At 45.8% G+C, this 26,168-nt stretch overlaps 1 protein-coding gene across 3 annotated transcripts in view; it reads left to right on the top strand.

The window, feature by feature from the left end:
• Positions 1–26,168, top strand: part of DOCK2 (dedicator of cytokinesis 2) — a 457,833-nt gene that overhangs the window by 326,635 nt on the left and 105,030 nt on the right. For all 3 annotated transcript variants that reach the window (XM_025270818.3, XM_025270819.3, XM_006075524.4), the window contains exons 28-29: positions 21,208–21,306; positions 24,160–24,254. In XM_025270818.3, coding sequence (XP_025126603.2) covers positions 21,208–21,306; positions 24,160–24,254 — 194 coding nt within the window. The remainder of the gene's footprint in view (positions 1–21,207; positions 21,307–24,159; positions 24,255–26,168) is intronic.

Genomic DNA, 26,168 nt, shown 5'->3' on the forward strand with positions numbered 1-26,168 from the left:
ATGGTCTTCCAGGAAGTGCCGCCTTAAATTTGTCCAGGTACAGTGGGTATAAATTTATATCGATGAACTGTTATGAGATAGAAGATGATCATCCCCTGGTTTTCTCTAAATGAATGTGCATCTCACCTGGGCAGCCCTAACCTGACTTAGCATTGACAGTGACTCAGACTCAGCTCCCTCCCTGAGGTCTTCAGCCTCACTGAGCGCCTGTGGAGACCCCGGTGGTCCTCCTGCTTGCTGCTGTGGAGGCCATTGCTCATTCATGTCCCTAGAGTGGGAAGCTGTTGCAGTTCAGTCCTGCTGGGGCCATGAGTCTAGCCACCAAGGGCACAGCCAAGGGCAGGAGTTACTGATACCTGCTCTTCAGAACCTCAGTTCACCACCTCACTCCTGGTCCCAGCAGTCTTTTCACCATCTTCTCCCTCTCTTTCTGCCTTCTCCTCCCTCTCAGCATCATGTGTCTCTCTTCCTTTCTCCTAATGTCAGTTGCTCATTAAAGCAAACTTGTGAGTTTGCTTGGCCCAAAACCCTCTAAGGCAGCAGTTCTCCCGTCAGAGCCCCCTGGAAAGCGTGTTAAACATAGGCCCCTGGGCCCACTCCCAAGGTTCTCATTCATCAGGTCTGGGGTGGAACCTGAGAATATGCATTTCAAGCAACATCCCAGGTGACGCTCAGGAGTCTGGTCCACACTGTAATAGCATCATTCCAAATGGAGAAAACAAAATTCCTAGCTTCCCATCCCTACAAAAATGCAGGCATAGGGAAGGGGTAAGGTATGGAAAATTACAGACTGTTGAAACACAAATAAATATTTCCATTCATTTCCATACCATCCACCATCTCCTGTTGAATGATAAAATTATATTGACCAAAGCATGATTTAGATGCAGATTTTTGGCAACTCTTCTGTTTGGTGAGAAAGGCCAAGGGGAGTTCCATTATATCTCTTATCTCCGATGACCACAGGCCTGTCCTCGTTCACAACTCCTCCTTGGCCTGGAGCTCAGGACCCCTGATGTGGGACTCCCAGCCTCTATTCCTCATCAGACAGTTTTCTGAAAGTTGCTCCTTTCTACTCACAAGCTCAGACAATGATTTTTCTTTCTGTACCCTGGACTTGTCATTGAGAAGCCCGGCATTGTCTGCAGAATGCATTTGCAAGTGAAATGTCTGAGTGACCTGAGAGAGGCCTGGAAGAGGGGCAGCTGGCTGTGGTGGACTGTGCCAGAGAAGCAGCCTGCAGGAGCTTTCCGCCCTCTGGCCAACTCCTCTGCTGGGACTAGGAACCCCGCATACTGCACCGCTGCCCGCAGGGCCTCCTGCAGCTGCCCCCACAGCACCTGCGGCGGGGGCTGCCCTTGAAAGAGCCTGGTCAGCCCTGTTGAGGCAGAAGCTGCCCCTTGAGCTTCATCTTGCAGAGACAGTGGTGCAGAGTGGTGAGGCTGGGGCCAGCCTGCCTTGTCAGCACCACATACTAGCTGAGTGTCATTCTGCACAAGCCGCTTATCCTCTCTGTGCCAGTTTCCTCGTTGGTGTAAGGTGTGTGAGTGTGTGTGCATGCTCAGTCACTTCAGTCATGCCCGACTCTTTGTGACCTGTGGACTGTACCTTGCCAGGCTCTTCTGTCCACAGGATTCTCCAGGCAAGAATACTGGAGTGGGTTGCCATGCCCTTTTCCAGGGGATCTTCCTGATCCAGGGATCAAACCTGTGTCTCTTACATCTTCTGCATTGTCAGGTGGGTTCTTTATCACTAGCGCCATTTGGGAAGCCCTTGTATAATCAGATCCCTTATGATTATACAGTGGAAGTGAGAAATAGATTTAAGGGCCTAGATCTGATAGGTAGAGTGCCTGATGAACTATGGAATGAGGTTCGTGACATTGTACAGGAGACAGGGATCAAGACCATCCCCATGGGAAAGAAATGCAAAAAAGCAAAATGGCTGTCTGGGGAGGCCTTACAAATAGCTGTGAAAAGAAGAGAAGCGAAAAGGAAAGGAGAAAAGGAAAGATATAAACACCTGAATGCAGAGTTCCAAAGAATAGCAAGAAGAGATAAGAAAGCCTTCTTCAGCGATCAATGCAAAGAAATAGAGGAAAACAACAGAATGGGAAAGACTAGGGATCTCTTCAAGAAAATCAGAGATACCAAAGGAATATTTCATGCAAAGACGGGCTCGATAAAGGACAGAAATGGTATGGACCTAACAGAAGCAGAAGATATTAAGAAGAGATGGCAAGAATACACAGAAGAACTGTACAAAAAACATCTTCATGACCCAGATAATCACGATGGTGTGATCACTGACCTAGAGCCAGACATCCTGGAGTGTGAAGTCAAGTGGGCCTTAGAAAGCATCACTATGAACAAAGGTAGTGGAGGTGATGGAATTCCAGTTGAGCTATTCCAAATCCTGAAAGATGATGCTGTGAAAGTGCTGCACTCAATATTCCAGCAAATTTGGAAAACTCAGCAGTGGCCACAGGACTGGAAAAGGTCAGTTTTCATTCCAATCCCAAAGAAAGGCAATGCCAAAGAATGCTCAAACTACCATACAATTGCACTCATCTCACATGCTAGTAAAGTAATGCTCAAAATTCTCCAAGCCAGGCTTCAGCAATATGTGAACCGTGAACCTCCTGATGTGCAAGCTGGTTTTAGAAAAGGCAGAGGAACCAGAGATCAAATTGCCAACATCCACTGGATCATGGAAAAAGCAAGAGAGTTCCAGAAAAGCATCTATTTCTGCTTTATTGACTATGCCAAAACCTTTGACTATGTGGGTCACAACAAACCGTGGAGAATTCTTCAAGAGATGGGAATACCAGACCACCTGAACTGCCTCTTGAGAAATCTGTATGCAGGTCAGGAAGCAACAGTTAGAACTGGACATGGAACAACAGACTGGTTCCAAATAGGAAAAGGAGTACATCAAGGCTGTATATTGTCACCCTGTTTATTTAACTTACATGCAGAGTACATCATGAGAAACGCTGGACTGGAAGAAACACAAGCTGGAATCAAGATTGCTGGGAGAAATATCAATAACCTCAGATATGCAGATGACACCACCCTTATGGCAGAAAGTGAAGAGGAACTCAAAAGCCTCTTGATGAAAGTGAAAGTGGAGAGTGAAAAAGTTGGCTTAAAGCTCAATATTCAGAAAACGAAGATCATGGCATCCGGTCCCACCACTTCATGGGAAATAGATGGGGAAACAGTGGAAACAGTGTCAGACTTTATTTTTCTGGGCTCCAAAATCACTACAGATGGTGACTGCAGCCATGAAATTAAAAGACGCTTACTCCTTGGAAGGAAAGTTATGACCAACCTAGATAGCATATTCAAAAGCAGAGACATTACTTTGCCAACAAAGGTTCGTCTAGTCAAGGCTATGGTTTTTCCTGTGGTCATGTATGGATGTGAGAGTTGGACTGTGAAGAAGGCTGAGCACCGAAGAATTGATGCTTTTGAACTGTGGTGTTGAAGACTCTTGAGAGTCGCTTGGACTGCAAGGAGATCCAACCAGTCCATTCTGAAGGAGATCAGCCCTGGGATTTCTTTGGAAGGAATGATGCTAAAGCTGAAACTCCAGTACTTTGGCCACCTCATGCAAAGAGTTGACTCATTGGAAAAGACTGTGATGCTGGGAGGGATTGGGGGCAAGAGGAGAAGGGGAGGACAGAGGATGAGATGGCTGGATGGCATCACTGACTCGATGGACGTGAGTCTGAGTGAAGTCCGGGAGTTGATGATGGACAGGGAGGCCTGGCATGCTGCGATTCATGGGGTCGCAAAGAGTCGGACATGACTGAGCGACTGATCTGATCTGATCTGATCTGTATAATCAGATCATATTAATAATAGCATCTAACCTCAAAGTCGTTGTGAGGATTCAATGAGATAATACCTGTAAATTGCTTAACTTGTATCTGCCACATAACAAGTGTACAAATAAAGAGAGGCCTTCATCAGTCATTACTATTATCCTGTCCTAGAATATTGGGGCTCATGTCTTAATTTTCCTCCTGCACCACAAGCTCCCTGAGAGCAGGAGCCAGGTCTGATTCTTCTTTGCATCCATTCGTTGTATTGCCAAATATCTGGTGAAGCCCCACTGTGTGCCAGTCACTGGGTGAAAGGCCCAGTGTCTGGCTGTGCACGTAGTGTGCAAGCGTTGATGAATGAAAGGGGAGGGTTGATGGAAGGTGCAAATGTACAAAAGAGACATTTTATCGAGTAGCAGCGAGTGCTAGAGCTGTGCTTCTCAAACTTCAGTGGGCCTACTACCCGCCTGGAAATCTTAGAATCAGATTCTAATTCATTGAGTCTAGACTGGGACCTGTGACTCCTCATTTCTTCACAAGTTTCCGGGTGACCATGATGCCGCCTGTCGACGGACCACACTTTGAACAGCAAGGCACTAGGTTCCCATACATTATCTCTTATTGCTTGCAAAAGACTTAGGAGTTTAGAAATGAGGAAAAGTAACTTCATAGGAACTGAGTAATTGTTTGAGACAACTGGCCAGTCTGCAGTCAGAGTGGCTTGCTTTATTTTTGTCTATTGTTACCCTGACTCCCTATGGGTTTTGATTCCCGAAGTTTACTGTACATTTAGAATTGCCCCAGAATATTTATATTTAATATTTATTTATATTTATATTGCCCAAGGTGTGGGCAAGTGGATAGCAGGTAATTCTAGTGTGCAGCAAAATTTAAACCTCATCCAAGGAATAAGGAAGGAAGGGGATTTATTTTGCAATCTCTCTAATTTTAGGTATCAATCATAGGCTTTCATGATTGCCTGTGAAGGTTAAGAAATTCATCTAAGATCACCACACTCATTGATGGCAAAGCTAGGACTAGAATTTCAGCCTCTTGGCTTCCACTTTCCATGCGTCCCCTTGTTCTAACCGGCTGCAAAGGTGACAGCCTGCATGGTTCCAGTCCAGAGGAAGATGAGAGCCATCTTCATGCTCCTTGGTAGAGGAGCCAGAACCTCAAGACTGGAGACCTGGGGGCCCTCACGGGAACATCACCTGACCTCACAGGCCAGGGACGCTTTCCTTGACAACATGCTACCAATCTCTACGTAGCATGGGACAGAGTGGCTTCCCAGGTGGCGCGAGTGGTAAAGAACCCGCCTGCCAAATAAGAGACAAAAGAGACATGGGTTCCATCCCTGTGGTGGGAAGACTCTCTGGAGAAGGGAATGGCTAATCACTCCAGTATCCTTGCCTGGGAAATCCCATGGACACAGGAGTCTGGCGGGCTGCATGGGGTTAGGCATGACTGAGCACACACACACACAGGCGGGACAGATCTTGCTTTGAAACTGCAAGGACTTTAAAATTCCAAAATGAAATATGTAATCCCACTAGGGTAGAAGCATAGTTGTGGTTTGATTCAGTATAATAAACATTTATTGTCGTAATCATGACACAGTGTCAGTTTTGTTGAATGCTTTGTCTGAAGGATATAGGGGCTATAAATATGTGCATTTGGCCCTTTTGTGGGGGCTGTGTTACACAACTTAGAGTTGAAAAGCCCAAGTATTGGGTGATTCTGTTTAGCCACCTTGTAACCACTGATAAGTTGGCCAAATGAGGGTGCCTGTGTTCTTCACTGTGCGCATTGACTGAGCACTTATGCTGTTAGCAGTACTGCAGAAGCCACTTGAGGAGTGTAATTACACTTAATCCACATAATATCCCAAGAAGCCAGCATTTCCTGGAGGCCTACATAGCTCACACTTGGAAAACCAGGGTACAAACTCAGCTGTGGCTGACTCTGAGGCACCATACTCAGAGGCGAAGGAGTTGATTCCCTAGCCTGGATTCACAGATGAAGACCAGAGAGGAAAAGGAGCCTGCCCTGGGGCACACAAGAAGCAAACGCGAGGACTGGAGCTGAGACCAGGGTCTCCTAACACTGGGCCCAGTGTTGTTTTCTACTGTGGACAGGAGTCTGGAAAGAACAACTGGGACTGCAGAATCTTCACCCTCAGGCTCAAGCCATCACATACTTTCCATGACAGAGTTTAGTCCAGTTCCCTCAAAGGACCCATTTGATTAGAAGAGAGGTCTTTACCATCTGTGTTTCCCCTCAAAGCAGACCTAAATAAGCACATGCCGTTTAGGTACCTTCCCAATCCATGTCTCAGTTACTCTTCCATCTGAGACCATATATTCATTCATTGAGCAAACATTTTTTGAGTACCTGTGTGCAAGTGAGTAAATGTTAGTCCCTCAGTTATGTCCAACTCTTTGTGACCCCTTGCACTATAGACTGCAAGGCTCCTCTGTCCATGGAATTCTCCAGGCAAGAATACTGGAGTGCTGGTAGCCAGTCCCTTCTCCAGGGGATCTTCCCAACCCAAGGATCAAACCCGGGTCTCCTGCATTACAGGTGGATTCTTTGCCATCTGAGCCACCAGGGAAGTCCAGGCACTATGTTGCAGATGCAGATATAAGAATAAAGTAGGACCCTACCCCAGTCTCTGTCTTCAGTCTTAAACAGAGATAGACAGATGAGGAGAGGGCTCCCCAAAACTCTGACCAGTGCCATCACAGTGATGATTCCAGGGCATGAGAGCTCAGAAAGGGACCTCCAACCCAGCTGGGGCTGCAGAGAATCCCAAAAGCATTTCTGGAGGAAGAGATTTCAAATATGAGAATACTAAGTTCAGTAGAAGTGATGAGGCAAATTATGTGTGTGTGTGTGTGTGTGTGTGTGTGTGTGTGTGCGCGCGCGCGCACACATGCTGAGACTGGAATCGAGACCAATCCTGTGTGGCCTGATAGTAGAGTTTAAAGGAGCGAGTAGGAAGAGGGGAAGAAATTAAGCTGAAAAGGGTCAATCATGCAGGGAATAGCACCCTGTGCTAAGAGGTTTGAATTTGTATTCTAAGAGTCAGTAGGGTCTGTTGAAGGTTTTAAGCGGGAATGAGAGTTGGTCTCATTTCTGTTTCAGTAAGATCACATTCTGACTGCAAAATGGAGACTAGAGGGGGCAAAGTCAGAGGCAGGGGACCACATATGGCGCTGCTGCAATAATCCAGGTAGTGATAATAGGATAGCTTCAATCAGGCAGTGAGACTGGAGGCAGAGAAATGAACGCATTCAAGACAAATGTCTGATCTCCAGGGCCCGGTGATTTATGGATTGGGGCGTTAGAGGTGGGGTGGAAAGCAGAATCAAGGACTAGGGCTGGAGTGTCATCTTGAGCTAGTGGGTGGTTCGGAGACAGAGTGCATAAGGAGGAGGAAGAGGAGTCTGAGAAAGGAAGACAGTGTTGACATGTTTACTATGAGCTGCCCACAGCGTGTCCCAGGGGAAATGTTAAGTATGAAGCTAGACTGCTGGAATTCTCTTTATTTATCAAAAGTGACCCTAAAGCTGTCAGCAGTTTGTAATCTTATGATCTTATGAGAAACGACCAAAAGAATGACAGCTTGACCCTAATCATAGACTGGTTGTTCTATCTCCTAATACGGCTCAGGGCAATCAGCTAACACAACAGAGGCCCTGTGGGCCCTGGCCAGCTAAGAAGACATTTTTCTTTAAAATCACAGCAAGTGGGAGCCCTTCTGTCTTCTCGATGGGAGTTCACTCACTCACTCACTCACCCATTTGGGAAGGCTTTAACTGAGCACTTTCTATGTGCCAGGCATCATAGAGGGTACAGGATACAGAAGAAGGTCCTTGCCTTTCAGTGTCTCCAGAGCTAGTGGAGAACACAGATGCCTGGGTATATGATTACAATTCCCTGTTATAGGCAGGAGGAGAGTTGTATATCAGTGCTCAGGAGACCCAGATGTTCTTGGACTTTGGAATGCTAAATATCACCATGGGATGGTTTCCAGTTTTCATTTAGGTGAATAACTCACAACCACAAACTTGGACTTCAAAGTAAGTTTTACAGTTTTTACTCTTTTTTTGTCTTGTCACAATTCTGATTCTCTCTGTGTCCTTAGGAAAAGTCGTCCCCAGGTTCTACTCTCTTGATGCTGTATTAACGGCAGTGAGCACAATGAAAGGAGAAGATTTGAGTGTTATTGGAGCAGAGAGAGGAAGTGCCTGGTTCTGTCTGTACAGAAGAGCATCAGGATTCCTGGAGGAGGGGATGGCATGTGTATAAGTCAGACTTCATGGTATATAAAAGAAGGCATCCTTTGCTTGGGGAAACACCAGGAGAGTGAAGAGAAGTTTAGAGTAGATGGCATGGAAGTGGGAAAGAGAGGCAAGGAAAGAAACAGGATTCATGTGGTGGGGAGACTTGAATGTCATTTTGAGGAGGCAGGAGGAGGGCATGAAGGAAGCAGCAGGGAAGAGTCCTTACCTGCAAGTGCCCACAGGACCCAGGCAGGTATATAAAAGAAGAATGAGGTAGGATGTTTACCAGGGATTGAGAAGTTTCCTGGGACACAGGATTTTCTGTGCTAAAACTGGGAAAGTCCTGGGCAAACCAGGATGACTTGGTCACTCTTGAATGAGGCCAGGCTGTGGCTACCTGGAAAGTGCTTACCCACCCCCACACCCCAGCCCCTTCCCTCTTCAGGAGGCAGCTCCCAGTGCTTCCATGTGGGAATGCACAATGCAGAATGGCTATCTTTGAATCTGCCAAATACCCAACAGAAGCTGAAAATCCACAACTTATGCTATAATAGCTTCTAGTTTTAAAATGTTGACAACAAGTCAGTTGTTCTTAAAACACCTTTCCAGCCAAACAAGTCATTTCTGTGAGCTACACAAGGCCTGTGGGCTGTGTGTTGGAGGATCTCAGGGCCAAGTGATGTTAGCAAAGCCCCCACATCCACCCCTGTTCCTGCCCTGAGGCCACTTCAACGCACAGACAATTTTCATTACACAGAGTGACCTCAGTGATCAATCTTTTGGTTTTTAATTTGATGTTCTTAACCATATTTGGATGCTGGGCACAGAATGTAATAGATCAAAGTAGGGATGAACAGTGGTAATAGAGACACACATTCAATTTTTTTGAAAGATGAAATTAGTGCTCAATAGCTTGTTCTTCCCCAAAGTGGTGAAGAAGTTAAAAAAGAATGTGTATCTCAAACATCAGCCTTGGCTGAGGTTTATTTATTCAGGAATCAGTACAACCACTTGGCTGAGATAAAAGTGGGAAAGAACAGTCATTTTGTTTGTAGGGAAACTTGGAGACTCAAGGGCTAGTGTTTGGAGGTGGTAGGTGATGGTACAGTTGATTCAGCACTGTGGTCAGAACCAGCTCTGCCACTTCAGAGGCTGTGTGGCATTGGGGAAACCACCTAACCTCTCTGGTCCATGGTTTTCCTGTTTGTGCTGCAAGAAGGCTGCTTACAAGGACTCCCAAGAATCACCCTTCTCATCAACTCTCTTAATTCTAAGTTTTGACTTCAGTTAGACTTTTGCTAGGATTTCTCCAGGCCTACCAGGGTGAAAGAGTCAGCAGGGGTTTTAAAGAACAAATCAGTCCAGACAACTGTGACATCTTTTTTCTTTTCTGGATGGAATTAGTAGATATGGGGCTGTAGTAAGTTGATCTGATATCTGGGTGCCACCAGGCCAGCTCTCTGGTTGGCATTTTTCACTGGCCCCTTGATTTTTAATTGGGTGTGGAGCAGAATACAGGGATGGGAGATGTGTGCAGCAAGCAAGTGTCAGAGACAGGGGCTCCATGGCCAGGGAGCCTCCTGTTCCCGGTAAGGGGAGGGCGGGCAGGTGGGGGAGGGCCTGCATTCATGCCAAGCTGCGGTGTCACCTTTATTAATGATGACAGGAGAGGGAGTCAGCAGGCAGCTAATGCGGACTGCGGAGGATGCTAATTGGAAGTTGTTGTTACCATTCCAAAGGACAGGGAAGTGGAAGTGGGACAAATGGGAATTTAAGAGGAGTGAGATGAGCAAAGGGAAAGAATGGAAAAAAAAAAAGGAGTATGATGTCATTTGGACAATTGCAAACCAATAAATCAATGAGGTATCATTCCTAGGACCGAGAGGAAACTGCCTGAGGAGGAGCCCGCCAGCCGGGGAGCTGGGGGCTGACAGGAAGCGGAGGGTCAGTAGGCAGGGTAGTGTCTGCATCCCTGTCAGGGGGTCAGCTGGAACATGAGCCCCAGGAATGGACTTCCACTCCCTTCCGTCCCCTCCTCCTTGAGGTTTTCTTTTGTTTTGTCTCTTGTGTGAATAACATCAGAAGGAATGCTCTATCCAAAAGGGTTTTACAGGAGCTTATTAATGTGAACCTGTAGAGTCAGTTTTTCAAAAATTATCTCTGAGTTTGGCTTCATAGGATTTTTTTCATCACTGGGATCAGCTTTGTAGAAGCCAGAGCATGATAATTCTGCCAGTTTTTACTGGTAACAGATGAAATAGTCCTCCCTTCATAGAAATGAAGAGCGAGGACTTTGGGTAGCCTTCTTTAGTTCTCAAGACCTTGTCAGCAGAGCTGGCCTGAAGGCAGCCCAGTAGGCAGGTGCCTGCATGACATCCCATTACCAACAGATCGAGATTCAAAGCCCTCAGCCTGGCATTTAAGGTCCTTCCAATCTGCCCCTCCACATATCTCATGTAATCTCTCTCTGTGAACCTCTGTTGTACCAAAGGACTTTGCTTGTTTTCACCTCTGCTTCTTTCCTCCCAGTGTTCCATGTCAAAGTGGAACACGAAACCCTCAGCACATATAATAATATTATCCCTCCCCCTCCCTTGACTAGAGCAGACATCACTAATCGATTGCCACACTCTTTACTGCTGAGCTATGACTTGGCATTAGAATCATTCTTCTCACAGATCTTTAGGCAGTTACCACCAATCAATCAAATTAATCAAATCATCAAATGAAATGTTTTTCCTATTGCAATCGTCCTTTCCCATTCTTTGCTTCATCTTTTTCACTCTTGTCATTCTTCAAATCCCACATGCTCTGTGAAATTTCTCCTGAGCATTCCTAACTACAAAGGTTATTCCCACTTCTGAAACGCCTAGAGAAAACTAGAACTCTGGTTTTGCATCTGTCATTCAGAACTATCACGTGTGTCTCTCTGCAGATCAGAGTTTCTCATTTCCGCACTGGTGACATTTGGGGCTGGATCATTCTCTGTTGTTAGGGCTGAACTGTGAATTATAGGATGTTTGGCAGCATTTCTAGCCTTTATGCAGTACATGTCAACCTCCCCCCTCCCTCTGTATGACAGACAGAAGTGTTTCCAGATGTTGTTAAATGCCCTCTGGGGGACAAAATTGCCTCCAGGCTAGAACTACTGTATTAGAGAGACAGGGAGAGAGAGAGAGAAAGAAGAAGGAGGAGGAGAAAGAAGAGGAGAAAAAACACTAAAGGGAAAAAAGAAGAAAAAGAATTTTCCCTCTGAGTCTGAGACTTGCAGGCTAAGAACCATGATCGTATCTGATATAGTTCCTTACACATAGTAGGTGCTGAGTAAGTATTTGCCAATTGATTGACTAACTGAGAATGAGGAGTTGTTCGGGAAGGGGAAAACCCTCCGCTAGTGTGGACTGACACACCAGGGATGTCTCTTTGCCTCAGTTACGCACTGCTGAGTTGGGCAGTACGCAGAGCTTGCACAGAGGCCACCTCAGCACACACCTGATGGACTTTATCAGACCACATAGCTGAGTGTGCAGGGGCAGCTGGGCCTGTGGGGAGGTGCCAGGAGAGACCCGGTTGAAAAGTTGAGCTTGAAGTTTAGAACACGATGTGTGAGACCTACTTCACGTGTCTTCACTTGTCGTCATTCCTCATGAAGGAAACAGGAGGGGTCAGCTAAAGACACCATTTACTGCACAGAGTAACTGTCCCTTCTGAAACCTCTTTTCCCTGGCCCCCTGTGACTGTGAGCACACTGTCTGCCTGATCTCTGCTCCTTGAAACCGGGAGTCTGTGCAGGGAAACAGATGGCGAGCTCGTATCAGTCATCACCCACAGTGCAGCTCCCCAGGTCCACAAGGAGGCTTAGATCATCCTCCACGAGTCAGCCAGAAGCTAAGCCCACACTGCCCCAGCTGACCAACTCACTATTCCTGGAGAACCACAAAGAGGGCTGAGGCTGAGCTCTGCAGGAAGGCTTTCTGAGCTCCTCCGGTGTTACCAGTGTCCGGAGGGGCCCACTGCACCCGCGTTCCACCACATCCTCACAGCAGCCCTATACTCAGCACTGTTATCCCCATTTCAGAGACCAGAGAACTGAGGCTCCAAGAGGTAAAGCAACTTGTCCAAAGACCCAGAGCTTGTTGAAGAGAGCGGGCATTTGATCCCAGTACTTGGTATATCGTGTGTTCCAGGAAAGCTGCTTCTATGAGAAACCGCATGCATTTCCTAATATTTGGTGTTGGCATTTCTTACTGAACCCTTCTTGGCCTTCAAAACCCCAAGCAATGCAGAAAATGAAGGGGTTATCCTCAATTGAACCTAAAATCATGGAGACTCATAAGCCATAGGGCAAAGTCATTAGAGGGCTGGTCTTGTTTACATAAATATGTGACAACGCTTACCAGTTAGTCTATCTGCCTATGTAGTCTGCCAGCCTAGCTCCATCCATCCATCTCTCCACCCACCCTTCTATTTCTGTTTAGGCACAAGAGATTCTAGAATATCCTTAACATTTAGATGTTTATTGGATTGAAATGAATATTGAATATTCTTAATATTCAAGGTTAGGGCTTCCCAGGTAGCCCTAGTGGTAAAGAATCTGCCTGTCAATGCAGGAGACACAGGAGACACATTTGATCCCTGGGTCAGGAAGATCCTCCTCTGGAGAAGGAAATGGCAACCGACTCCAGTATTCTTGCTGGAAAATCCTACGGACAGAGGATCCTGGTGGGTTCCCATCTGTGGGGTCACAAAGAGTCTAACATGACTGAGCACACGCACACACACAATATTCAAGGTTAGGCAGGAGGCGTGGTGGAGTGAAATATCATGCACTTCCTTCTTCATGATACTTGGAGGTATTGCTTTTCATATTGATAAGATGATGTAATGATTATAAAACAATATTCTGGAATTAAGCTGAGCCAGCCAAGTCATGTCACCACCCTGCTCCTTGATTTCCTCATCTGTAAAGTACACGTCATTTTACCAACTTTGGTTGCATGTTGGGAGGATTCATTGAGATAAGGCACATGCGGTGCTTGGCCTGTAGTAAGCACTCAGTAACTGGCAGCCGCTGTGACAATGGACATACGTTTTAGCTCAGTGTCTGCCATAGGAATGTCTGTTCAATACTAATTCTCTCTCCCAGCTCTTTCCTTTCCTGGCCGCAATCCTATAAAATGTCCTTACTGATGGATCAACAGAGGGTTGAGCACACTGCCCGACACACACTTAGTCCTTGAAGTTATAGTCATTATTGTTATCCTTCAGCCCACAGTACCTTCTTTATGAGTCATAATATCGTTTTATGACAGTTCTTCCTGCTGAAGGTTGACCTTGGTGTCTTATGCAACCTGGATACAAATGTTTGCAGGAGAAGGTGAGAGGCTGCTTCGGGTGCTCATGCATAGCCTGCATGCTAGTGATGCTCCTGACTTTGACTTTTCTCAGGAACATGTGAGGCGAGAACAGTACTGTTCTGTCTAGGACTCAACACAAGCTTTTCTGTGCAGCCCTTCCTGAGGCATTCAGTGTAAAGCTTGGAAGACCATCATTGGTGTGTGTGCCGAGAATAAATCCTTGTTCCTGAAACAATTCCTTTTTCTGTCACATTTGTGAACTTCCCCACCCACATCTCACAGATATAATTAAAAACATTTAGAAAAATCATCTTGTGTTCAGTTAAAAACGGAGGTGTCCTAAATGATAGCCCCTCTCCTAGCAAGCAGGCTTCTCAACTTCCATGAGGTCGAATGGCTTTCATCATAGACTGGGAGATGCCGGAGCAGGCTCCCTCCCTTTCATTCAGCTCTAAATGACAGGGAGACAAACCAGTGAACTTGAAGACAATTGAGATCCACGTAAAACTAGAATTTCACCTGCTGAAGAAAGGCCAAGACTCTGCTATAAAACAGTCATTTAGTGAGAAATGCTTGCTGAGAAGTGGTGATGCTACCACAAACCAGGAGAGTTGACATTGAGGGGACGGTCACACCTGGAAACAACTCCAGCGTCTTGGAAGAGTATGGGAAGACACACAAATTGCGTCTTCAAAGGGCGCCTCCTGAAACACACAGTAGCCAGCGGGAGCTTCTTAAAACCCAAATCAGTGGCCTCCCTTTGGCTTCTTAAAACCCAAATCAATGGCACTTAGAAGAAAACCCAGGCCCTTGCCCCTGACCTTCAAGGGCCTTCAGGATGTCTCTCTGACCTCATCTTCTTCTCCTTGCCTTCCCTCACTTTGTACCTTCTGGCCTTCTTTTGGATTCTCCAGCACTCCAAGCACATCTGACCTCAGGGCCTTTGCATCTGCTACTTAAGTGCCCTGGAATGCTGTTCTGCCAGATTTTTACATGACCAACTCTCATCATTAGATCTCCACTCAAGAGTCAGCTCTCTAAGAGGCCACCTTCATCTCCCCTATTGAAAACAGGTCCCTCGCCATCTCTATCTCATTTCTCTGTAATATTTCCTTAGCAGCAGATATCACTGCCTAAAATGACCTCACTTATGTATTCACTGGCTTGTGATGTGTTTCCCCATCCCTGGCCCTCTACCTAGTGGGAGTGTGAGTTCCTTAAGAACAAATCCCTTGTTAATCTCATTCGTGACTCATGTGTGTCCAAAGCACCTAGAGCCATGCCTGGAACGCAGTAAGTGCCCAAGAAATATTTGTTAAATTAAGGAAAGCGTGAAACCATGATCTCACTCTGGCTTAATCAAATACAACTTTAGATGGAATAAGAACAATAATAAGGAGTAGAGCAAAAATTCTTTAATTTCTGTCCTCTCCTAAGGCAAAGATGTTCTACACACAACCCTAACTTTTCAGAGTTTGGGGGAGTTATCCCTGTAACATTCTTTTAAAGATGAAGAATACTATAAGTTCAGCCTTTCATCTTACAGATATTTATTGAGCCTATACTGTGTGCAAGTTAAACTCTAGATTCTGGTGATGTGGCAGTGCATAAAGGACAAAATCCTCTGCCCAGGTGGAGCTGACAGTGACGAGATGAGAAACATCATGGATTTACAAAAAGAACACAGGTTTTTGAGTCAGAAAGACCCAGATTTTTATCCCTGCCCCATCCTGTTCTAAATGTCTATCTAGGCAAACTGCTTGACCTCTAAGCATCTCACTTTCCTCTTTTGTAAAATGGGCATAAAGTTGACCTATTGAGGCTGTTGCCATGACTCAGTGAGATGACAAAGGCAGAGTCCTAAGCCCAAGGAATGAATGAACAGAATTTGCTTGCCTTCCACCTCCCTTTGTGATTAAACACCTCACGGTATCCTTTGGAAGATGTAAAGTGACCCCACACTACAGAGCCACCTGCACAGGCTGCAACCAAGATCAGAAAGTGTTCATTTCAAAGGAAGAGTGTGTGGCCAGTTCAGTCTGCCCTTCCAGCCTGGATTCAAAGCCGCTTTGTTACCTCTCCCCACCTGCTCTTCATCAATGAGAAGAGCTCTCTGAGGAGATGGTGCGCCTATGGTTCTGTCTGGCCCTAGAGTTTCTGGAGAGCTGATCATTAATGCCCACAGTGCCAGGCAGGGGTGCACATAGCTAGCTCCAAAGAGTTGCTGTGTTGTACAGACAGAATGTGTCCAGCTGTATCCAGAGTGCACAGCATCTAAGTGGCACCTTCCTGTCTTCCTGTGATGTTGCACTTTGACATGGAGCAGGCTACACAAAACCCCTGGATCTGTGCCCATTAAGAATCTTCTCCCTGAAGGAAGGTGACTTGGTTTACACTATCACACAGCAGGATTCCTGGGTAACCAAAGAATGTCACTGCACACAAGGAGAGGCTCTTCCGAAAACCAGACAGCTGGAGTACTAAGCTTCCGATGAAAACGGTTACATTTCAGGCTTTTGAACAATGTGGGCACTTTTGTCATTCATCCTATCCTACCTGCCAGCAACTGTCCCGAATAAAAAGAACCTCCCATCATGCACTGCTCAAAGAGGCACATGCTCTATTTACTAAACAGCTTTTCTTTGGACGTGTTGTTGACTAAAGCCATGTTCAGAGTCAAAGGACACTTAGCCACATGTCCCAAGCTGCGACTGGGAGTGCTTGATGCTTCCACTGACAGTCAGGGGTAGCTGGAGTCCTCATTTCATCTGTCCAGGTGAGAAATTTCAGTTAGCCAATCTGCACAGTTTTTCAGGGTCCGAGTCAGCAGCAACAGCAATAATACTAATGGCTGATCATCTTGAGGACTGTCTATGTTTTAAGAGGTTTACACAGATTGATTTAATTCTCACCAAAAACATATGCAGTAAGAACTATTTCTATTCCCTTTCACTCTAAGATGCAAGACCCTGCTCAAGGTCACGCGCTTAGTGACAGATAGAGCTGAGATTTGAGCTCAGGCGGTCTGGCTCCTAGGTCTCCACCTGATGTTCTACATCGTGGCAGAACCAGATGTAGACTCTTTGGAGAGAACGTTATCCATCCAGCTCACTGCTGCACGTGGGTGCCTAACACAGGGCCCAGCACATAATGGTTGCTAAGACAGACTGCATACACTACTTTCCCCAAAGATTGCTGCAAACTGTAACTCTCAGCTTCCTGACAAATTGCTAAGATGAAGGGGTTTTAGAGTCCTTGTTTTCCTTGACACCATAGCTTCCCACTCCAGTCCTGGATCTATCACAAAGACAGTACCAATTCCACCCCAAAATCAAATCTGTTATATAACCACATGGCAGACATGCGGGTGAACGGAGACGCAACCTGAGAGCGGCGTTCAGCTACTCTCAGTCTCCAAATGACAGTGACGGCCCCGCAGGCAAAACTTTGCATCTCCCTCGGCATGCAAACTTTCCTCCCTTGCTTCCTCTCCTTGGCGCTCTGTATTTTATTTTATTTTGGTAGAGCACATTATTTGAAGTTACTATGGCAACGTGTCACCAGCTGGCATCGCATAGTAATGCTGGCATTTAGGTAGCAAGCTCCTGAAGTTGGCTCTTTCCCTCCCTCTGAGATCTCATCACTCCCACCAGCCTCAGGTGGGGAGGGGTGCATTCGCATCCGCCATGCCCCTGTCCCCTTGTTTTGTTAGTTCTTCAAGGCAGGGCAGACTGATCGCCTCTTCCTGGCTCACTCAGCCCTGCAGGGTCCTAACCGTGTGTGTAGGTGTGTTTGCTTTAGAAGAGGTTAAATAGATATGTTTGAGTGTTGTGCACCAAAACTATTGGCCTTATCAATAAGAGGAGGAGGATGACGATGGTCATATGATGATCACGGTGATGGCTTTTTACGCAAAGGAATAAATTGATTTGGAGAGGGCGACTCTCCTGATTGCAATCACCCAGTATCCCAGTTAATTAATACTAATGACACAATATTGGGTTTCTCATTTTCTCTTGCCATCACACAGCAAAGAGACCCTGACTGTTTTCCTTTGGAGCTTCAATTCTCTCCCAGGTGTGCAGGACCTCCCTACTTACTGATGGGGTGAATTAATTAAGAGGATTGAATGTCATGGATCACTGAAGAGGGTTCTATATGGCAAATAAGCCCTGCCACTCAAGGCGTTAAGTAGCCCCTCATCAGCCAAGTGCCAGCAATCATTGCGTTTATTTTTACACATTTGACCTAGTTTCAAACCATGTCTCTTCATGCTGTGATTCATTAGCTACATTTTAAGCTACCCCGAATGGAGCTGAGGTGACTCTGCCTGGTTTGTGCCAGCATCTCAGATACGGTTTCTCTCCGGAATTTAATATGCAGGTCCCCCTGCCATTCGGTTTTAAGAAGCAATTTCCTATCAGGGCAGCTGGAATGCTGCTCGGGTATGGGTGAGTGGCTGCCTCACGCCCTGATAGTAAATATCTGTTGACCACAAAATTTCCACCAAGGATGGCAAAAGGGACCTTCTCAGCAGCCTGAACGGCAGGGGGTCCGCCCGCCCCTCTGTCCCCCAGGCTGCCTTCAAGCTTTGCCATGTTGCTGGCAGGGCTGGGAGTCTGGGCTCCAGCGCTGTAAAGTTTGAGCAGTGTCAACATCAGGAAGGTCTGAGTTGCTACAGCAAATGCAGTCTGATCTTCTCCCCCACGCCCAACCCCTACAGCTCTTTCTAAACCTTCAGACATGGTGGATACGGAAGGTCTCCAACTTGTGAAAGGGAAAGAGGACAGGGAGCAAAGAAGAGGCTTGCTGAGCTGAGGGCTCTGCTGAAAAGGGGATACATGTGAGAGAGACACAAAGTGATTCTACCATTCTCTCATTGTATGATGAACAGAGGGTTTTGGCTCTTAATTTAAATGACAAAGAGGAGCCTTTAGTGAATTTGAACCTGCTGCTGGTGTCTCATGCCATTTCACAAATCAGTCAGTCACATGGGTGTGATTTCGGACAGACTTGATACTAAAGTGGGCTAGATACCATAGCAGAAAAAAAGGAAAGCTTCCAGTTGGAAGTAAAGCACTGTCATTTCTCATTAACAGCCAAATGCAGGTAACTTGTCCAAACTTCAGTCACAACACACTACAGATCCTGCTGGAAGGCACTCAGCCAGGTTTTTCTACGGGGTAGTTAGAATCAAGAGATGAACAAGCTGGTAAAAGTAATTTTGATTGATCGATGAACTGAACAAGTCCTTATAAAAAGATAGTGGTTTCTTTCATAAAATAGTCACTCTTTCCAAATGAGACGGCATGGGAATCCCCTTCCCCTTTTATTTTCATTTAAAATGAAGCATGGAAGTTTCTCTAAGGAAGGCTTAAGACAAGTAGCCTTTTCAAGATAATTTGCAGGCAACTTGACCTCTGAGGTTTGTTGCTTGCTTCCCCCACCCCCTTCAAATTCAAATCAAGCCTTTGGAAATAACAAGCATTCCGGATCTGTATCTGTGCATTTGGGGCAGCCTGCAGTTCCGACCATGGTGGATTTTCTCATACACACACACACACACACACACACACACAAGCTCACAATCCCAGGGCTCATTTAAGCCCAAGCTTTAAAAGTAAACTATTGTCGAAGAAATGATAGCATTTGCTCTGAAAGGATGATGGATCACAAAAAATAAAACCTACCCAGATCTCTTACCTTGAAGCAGTGGAATTACCTGCAGAGAATGCCCTTCATTTCTTTGCAAAACGAGCCAGGCTTTGGCCAGCAGCGGAATTACTCCAAAAGAAGAAATAATAAGTCCTTTATGTTGTAATTTTCACTGTTTATATGCAAGAAGTGTAGTGGGTCTGCTCACGTAGGAATAAATAAAAAGCCGAAAAAACTGCTCGGCAGCTACCATGTGAAAAGGAAAGACCTCTAGTGGCCACTGGCTGAATTCTTGGAGGAAGCTCCTCACGGAAGAGATGGAGGGAGTAGAGGAGAAGCACGCGTGTGTGCCCGCCCCCCCCCCCCCCACCACACACACCTCTTACTCGGAAGATGCGTCCCCTCTTGCACCCAGCCTGGCCGGAGGGATAAACAATAATGAACTTGTTTCTTGGTCTCCGTGGGACTTGGTGAAGTTTGCAGTGCTGGTGGCGTTCTGCCTGGTTTGAGAGGGATGGATAATTTCACAGACTCACCATCACCCGCGGGGGCCTCAGCAGGCAGCATTGGACTCCAGGGTGGCCAGGGCAGTTGGCCCCCAGGGAAAAGGCCCCCGGCCCCAGTCCCCAGTAATGTCACTGATGTTGCTCCTTGCACTCCTGCCAGCTCTGCATGTTTTCTGAGCGCTTGTGGTGCGTGTGTGTGGTGGTCACCCACAGGCAGCTCTGCCTTCCCCGGTGTGTGACCTGGTCCAGTGCTCAGAAGGGCCGTCTTTAAATTCTGAGGAATTTTTACAAGTAGTTTTCCATTTTCATTTTGTTCTGAGCCCCACAAATTACATAGCTAGTCCTGCTGACTGGGAAAGCATGCTATCCCTAAGGTCCTAATTGGAAAGAACCTAGAAGCAATTGAGAATCCATATCTTTGGGAGTTACTTTTGGGAACATGAACTTAAAGAACATTCAGTTGACCAAAAGACTTCTGTGGAGAAATGCAGAAGGAGCTTCCTGGGGACATCGAGGCTGTTCCTTCTATCACTGTCACTGAACTGTAAACCTGAAATTGGGGGGAGTTTTTTTCACATTATATTTTTATAACAAAGGGAGTTTTTTCATTTTTTGGTTTTAGCGGTTTTGTTTGTTTGTTTGTTTTTTAACAAAGTTAGTAGTTTGTGATACAGATATAATACTTGGTTCAAACACAACACTTCCAGACCCACAGCTATGATGTGTTATATCTGACACCCTTTAGCAGTGGGGATCCCTGGAGACATTTGCATCACCCCAAGCTTCCCATCCACCACAGGCTTGCCCTTGGCAGGGAACTTCCTTTGATTAAGTTGGCAGCCTAGTGGAATCTTACAGGAGACACTCTTGAGTGCTGGTGAGACACTCTTTCCCCAGCTGGTGGATGTATGGTCAGTACTTCCTTTACCAGGTTCCCAGAGTAGATCCCCCTCAATTCTGCTGGCAGACATTAGCCCTGACAGCCGCTGGCTTCTCACTGGCTGATTCATGGTCCAACCATCGATGCTCCTATAGAGAACTTCAGTGTACTCAAGGCACCATAGAAGCCATTGATCTTTACAATACATCTCTGGGGTTAGGTATGGGTGGATTATTGTCCCACTTTACAGATGGAACAATTGGAGATTAGACATGTAAAATTATTTACCAGAAAATCAATTGTCTTCAGAATGTTGATACAAGCTGGATCTCCTGACATCAATACAGGGCTCTTTTCCCAATGTAAAGCAACTGGAGACGCAATAAATCAGATCCTTATTGTCTATATCTGGAGCTCCTAATATAGTCCTAGGCACATAATAGACGTTCAATAAATGCTTTTTTAGATGAATGAGCTGATGAATAAGCCATAAGGAGACATTTACTCTTAGAGAAGTTTCACATGCTCATCTGCTAAGAAGAAATTCTCCACCCCTAGCGAGGGTGGGTTGGAGAGGGGTTATACTACCCTGGGATGGAGAGATGTTTTCCAGTCTGAAGTCAAGTAAATGGAGAAAATGAATCTAATGGCCCACCTCTCCACTGTTTGACGGCACTTTTATTTCTTGCAGAGTCACTTCGTAGCATGTATGACAGCCATCTTAAACCAGATGGGTGACCAGCACTATTCCTTCTATATTGAGACCTTCCAGACCAGCTCTGAACTTGTGGTGAGTCTACAGAATGCTTTGGGGCAGTGTTGGGAGACACGTTGTGCTCTTTAGATTCCTGAGAGTTTAGGGCAAGAATATCTTCCATGAACCTTACGTGTGTGGGTCTAGGTTTGCAGAAATGTTCATGTGCTTCCCTGTTTCTCACTTCCACTTAGGTTTGTATATATCACTCCTGAAATACATCTTCAGCCCATGTCAGATGTGAGCCCTGAGTGTCTAGTCTACATAGGACTTGAAACCATATTTGTTGATGAATCATAGACATTTTGAGGCTTAAGAGCATGAGTGTTAGTCACATGGTCTTGGGTTTGAATCCAGGATTTGTCACTGGCTAGCTGTGACTGTGGGCTACTTAACCTTTCTTAAGCCTCAGTTTACCCATCTGTAAAGTGGGGATCATATCGTTTATGTCACGGCATTGTGAAGGGATTAAATGAGACAACAGTAGCCCTCACATTGTAGGAGTCCAGTAAAAGGCAGCCATCACTCTATTATAATAACACACGCATAGAGAAAACTGGTCTCTGAGCCCTTTGTTCCTCTGGCCTCTCAGGATTCATTTGCTACAGGACCGTCTGCTGTGGCGGATGGCTGGGGGGCTGTACCTCTGCAGCAGATGACGTCATCAAAAGAAAGCCCAGCCCAAGCTGCCCCAGAGTGCAGCAGGCACTTTACCCTCAGTATGGAACCTTTGTCACTGTCTCCTTATTACCGCCAGCTTCAGGGGTTCTGCTGCCAGGGGCTCATTTTTACCTCTCCTTGAAGGACACACGGGAACCAGAATTGTGCCAAGCTCACAGAGTGGAGAACCATAGGAAACTAATGTCCTGTCCCTTCAGCCATTTAGCTTTGAGGACTCTTCACTGGAGTAATATTGGCAAGAAAGGGAACCTCTTTCTGGTTATACAAAAAAAAAGGAAACAAAAGGAAATCTAAATAACCTAAGGTTTTCTCCCTCCTCAGTGTCATGGGACGTGGAAATAGACTGGATCCCTCACTTTTGATCCTCAGTGGAAGAGAGGGTGGAGAGGGTGGTGGGAAACAGATCGCTCTGTACTGAATCATGCATCTCTCAACCATCCCTCCAGCAGCTGGCAGAGACGCTAGCAGCCATGGTTACAAGTCTCCAGTCTGCTTGCTCAAGGCCACACAGCAGTATATGGCAGAGGGAGGGTCTGAACCCCTGTTCCAGTCCTTACACCATGCTAAGTCGCTCAGCCACGTCCAACTCTTTGTGATCCCATGGACTGTAGCCCGCCCTGCTCCTCTGTCCATGGGATCTTCCAGGCAAGAATACTGGAGTGGGTTGCCATTTCCTTTTCCAGGGGATCTTTGTGACCCAGGGAAAAACCTGGGCCTCCCACATTACAGGCAGAGTCGTTACCATCTTTCCTACCACGGTGTAGGAAAGCCTACATTCCACAGGCAGGGACTGTGCCTATGGCAACACCCACACCTCCCCAGGTGATCCTGAGGATGAACACTTATACTCACCAGCGTCATCCTGAGCATGTAAACACTCACAGTGGGCTGGGCTCCATGTGGACCATCTTATAGACAGTGTGCACTTAATCAACCATTTGAGGTAGATGTTATCCCCATTCTGCTGATGTGGAAACTGGGACTTTAGTCTCTGAGGTAAATTTCCCTAGAAGCAATGATTGCTGGAAAGGAGCCAATCTCATTTCCAGAATTTTACAGTTGAGCTTAAGCAGTGATTTTCAAATTATATTTCTCCCAACCTCACTGTCTTCTACCATAAACACACCCAACACACATACATACATGCATACTTCAACCAGAGCTGTTTCCACTTTTATCTGTTTTATACATTAGGTTCCAAGTAAGATTTTCTCCAAACAAAAAATTCTGCTGTTAAAGTAATTTGAAAACCACTGGCTTAAGGAAAGAGCTCTGAACAGGTTTCCTATGGATTTTAAATTTTGCCTATAGCAAATGGGTGGCTCAGCAGTAAAAAATTCACCTGCAGTGCAGGAGATGTGGGAGATGCCAGGTCAGTCCTTGGGTTAGGAAGATTCCCTGAAGAACAAACTTGCAATCCACTCCAGTATTCATGCCGGGAAGATCCCATGGACAGAAGAGCCTGGCAGGCTACAGTCCATGGCTCACAAAGAGTTGGACACAACTGACCAATTGAGCATACACACACAAAGCAAATGGATGGGATAACTTCATTTCCTCCTAGTGTCAGCGGTTCTTCACTTTGCTATCTGGATTTGTCTTGAATTTATGTTCTCCAAAGGTAGAGAACAAGTCTGACCCATCGCAAGCCTGGTGGAGCATGTTGAGGTCCACTCTGAGCCTCTTCAAAGGAGAGGGAGGGAGTCCCTGCCATGTTTCCTCTAGCTTGCTCATGCGTGTGCCTGTGACATATGAATTAGCTGTGTTTACAGTACGGCAGTTAGATGTTTCATTTTAATAATAGTTTGTTTGCTCAATGACCTGAGATGCATTCATAAGTGTAGATTATTTCCTCCTCAAATGCATATTTGGCAAGATGATTATAAAATTGCCATATCAATGAATACATTTACTCCTTTACTCCCAAAGACAGAATTAACAGTGCTTTATTTTGAGAGGGTTTTCACATTCCATATTCATGTTCCACTTATATCTGTGAAACAGTCTCCCAGTAATCAATTGTAAGATTTCATTTGAAAATCCACCTCTATTGGTTTCATTGGGTTTACATAATGAAAGGCTATGCCCCTTCCCTTTCTGCACCTCCAAAAAAGAAAAAAGAAAAAGTTTGAACAACTCACAAGATCTAGGTCCTTCCAGTCATTTCCTATAAAGCAAGATGGCAGGTGTTTTGCTTTGCTGTTGTAGGACTTCCTGATGGAGACGTTCATCATGTTCAAGGACCTCATTGGGAAGAACGTGTACCCTGCGGACTGGGTGGCCATGAGCATGGTCCAGAACAGGTGAGCAGCCCTGCCTCCGGGGCCCAGGCCCCTCAGCACCCACGTGACATCACAGGAGAGGCAGGGGGTGTTGGCCATGAGCATGGTCCGGAACAGGTGAGTGGCCCCGCCTCCAGCCCCGGGCCTCTCAGCACCCACGTGACATCGCACCAGGAGGTGGGGAGAGTTTCTCCCTGATGAAAATAAATTGAAGTGCAACAGATCCTTTCTTTCTGCATTGAAACCCCAGGGAACTGCTCACCAGTCTTGAGCTATTTATTCATTATTTTTCATTCCTTTCTATATACTGAACTGGCTACTCCCTACCTTCCCCATCCTTCCAATACTAGTTAAAATATACTTCATCTACAACACCTTCTCTAAACCTTGAGACAGGAGAGCTTAAGATCAGCCTTATTAAAATTGTACTATATTAAATTTATTCAAACAGTAAAATATATCCTGGGACATATGGTAGAATACGTTTAGGAAGCATTGGATTAAGCAGCTTTGATTAGCTTTCTGTGATACAGGACTTCTCAGAGCCTTTATGCTAATGTATTCTCTAAGAGGAAGATGCTAGGGGGATGCTATGGGATTTTCTAAGAGGAAGATATGGGATACAGCATTTCACAGATTTACTTGCCCATTGAATCATTCAGTGTGCATATATTTATGTCTCCCTATGTGTATATAGTACTTATTAATATCTCATAGAATACAAGTGTAACCCAAGATTAACTCAGATCCCACATAGTCCAGCCCAATAGACAAGAGTAACTGTGAGCAATTTCCATTTTTAATGTTTTTTCTCAAATAATGTTATTTCATCAAAATGAAGTTCAAGTCATAGCACTCAGCAATATTATCTAATATTCCCTTTTTCCATTCTCCTGTATCTCTCCTATCTCATGGTTTACCCAAGTCTCTCTCACAACCTTATTCTCAATTCCTATCCACAAACTCTTTTAAAACTGGGGTCCTCTAGGCTCTCTCTTTCCTTTTGCTCTCACTTTCCTTTGGCTTCCTACATTTGTTTTAGGTGCTTCCCATGGAAAGGCTTCCCAGGTGGCTCAGTGGGAAAGAATCTGCCTGCCAGTACAGGAGATGTGGGTTTAATCCCTGGGCTGGGAAGATCCTCTGGAATAGGAAATGGCAGCCCACTACAGTATTCTTGCCTGGGAAATCTCATGGACAGAGGAGCCTGGTGGGCTACAGTCCATGTGGTTGCCAAGAATCAGGCATGACTGAGCGCCTGAGCATGCACGCATGATTCCCATAGGGACTCTTCACTCTACACTGGCAAGAAGTCTTGTCTTTCTCTACCTATTGCTCTTGCTCTGTGTCCCAGGGGCCAAGAATTGGCTGGTAAAGACAGAAATGTCCTGAGAGGATGGAAGAAGAGGAGATGTTAAAGAAGTAAAGGCAGAAATCTCTTCAGTGGGAAGCAATGAGAAAAGAATGTAAACATTAATAATTTTGTCACTAGATACAAATTTGAAATTTGTAGTCTTGAAATTTCTATCTCACATTTGCCCAGGACCTTACTCCAGTCCCAGATGGCTTCCACCCCTTACTATTCTGACCTCTGCAAAGCTGCTCTTCTGTTATCCGGATGCCTATGTGCCTAGCAAGTGACTTTGCAGACACACTTGCTCTTAGGGCCAGCTTTAGGGGCTGGTGAAGGGGAGGAGAGGTTTGTCAAGGCAGAAGGAGATAAATGTTTCTGCACCGGTGTTTGTGCTGGGAAGAGGAAAATCAGCCAAACAACAAAAATGTCCGAATTCTTAGCCTGGGCTTATGTTGCACTGATTCTCTCTGTTCACATCACTCAGGTGGGAGTCTGGCTTTTCCAATGCTGAAGGCATTGGTGGGAATTGGGCCCGCCACATTATAGGTGAGAGGCAGGTCTGTCCCTGGCCCTGTGGCAGGATC

Source organism: Bubalus bubalis, chromosome 19 (assembly GCF_019923935.1).
Source record: "Bubalus bubalis isolate 160015118507 breed Murrah chromosome 19, NDDB_SH_1, whole genome shotgun sequence".
Classification (NCBI taxonomy): domain Eukaryota; kingdom Metazoa; phylum Chordata; class Mammalia; order Artiodactyla; family Bovidae; genus Bubalus; species Bubalus bubalis.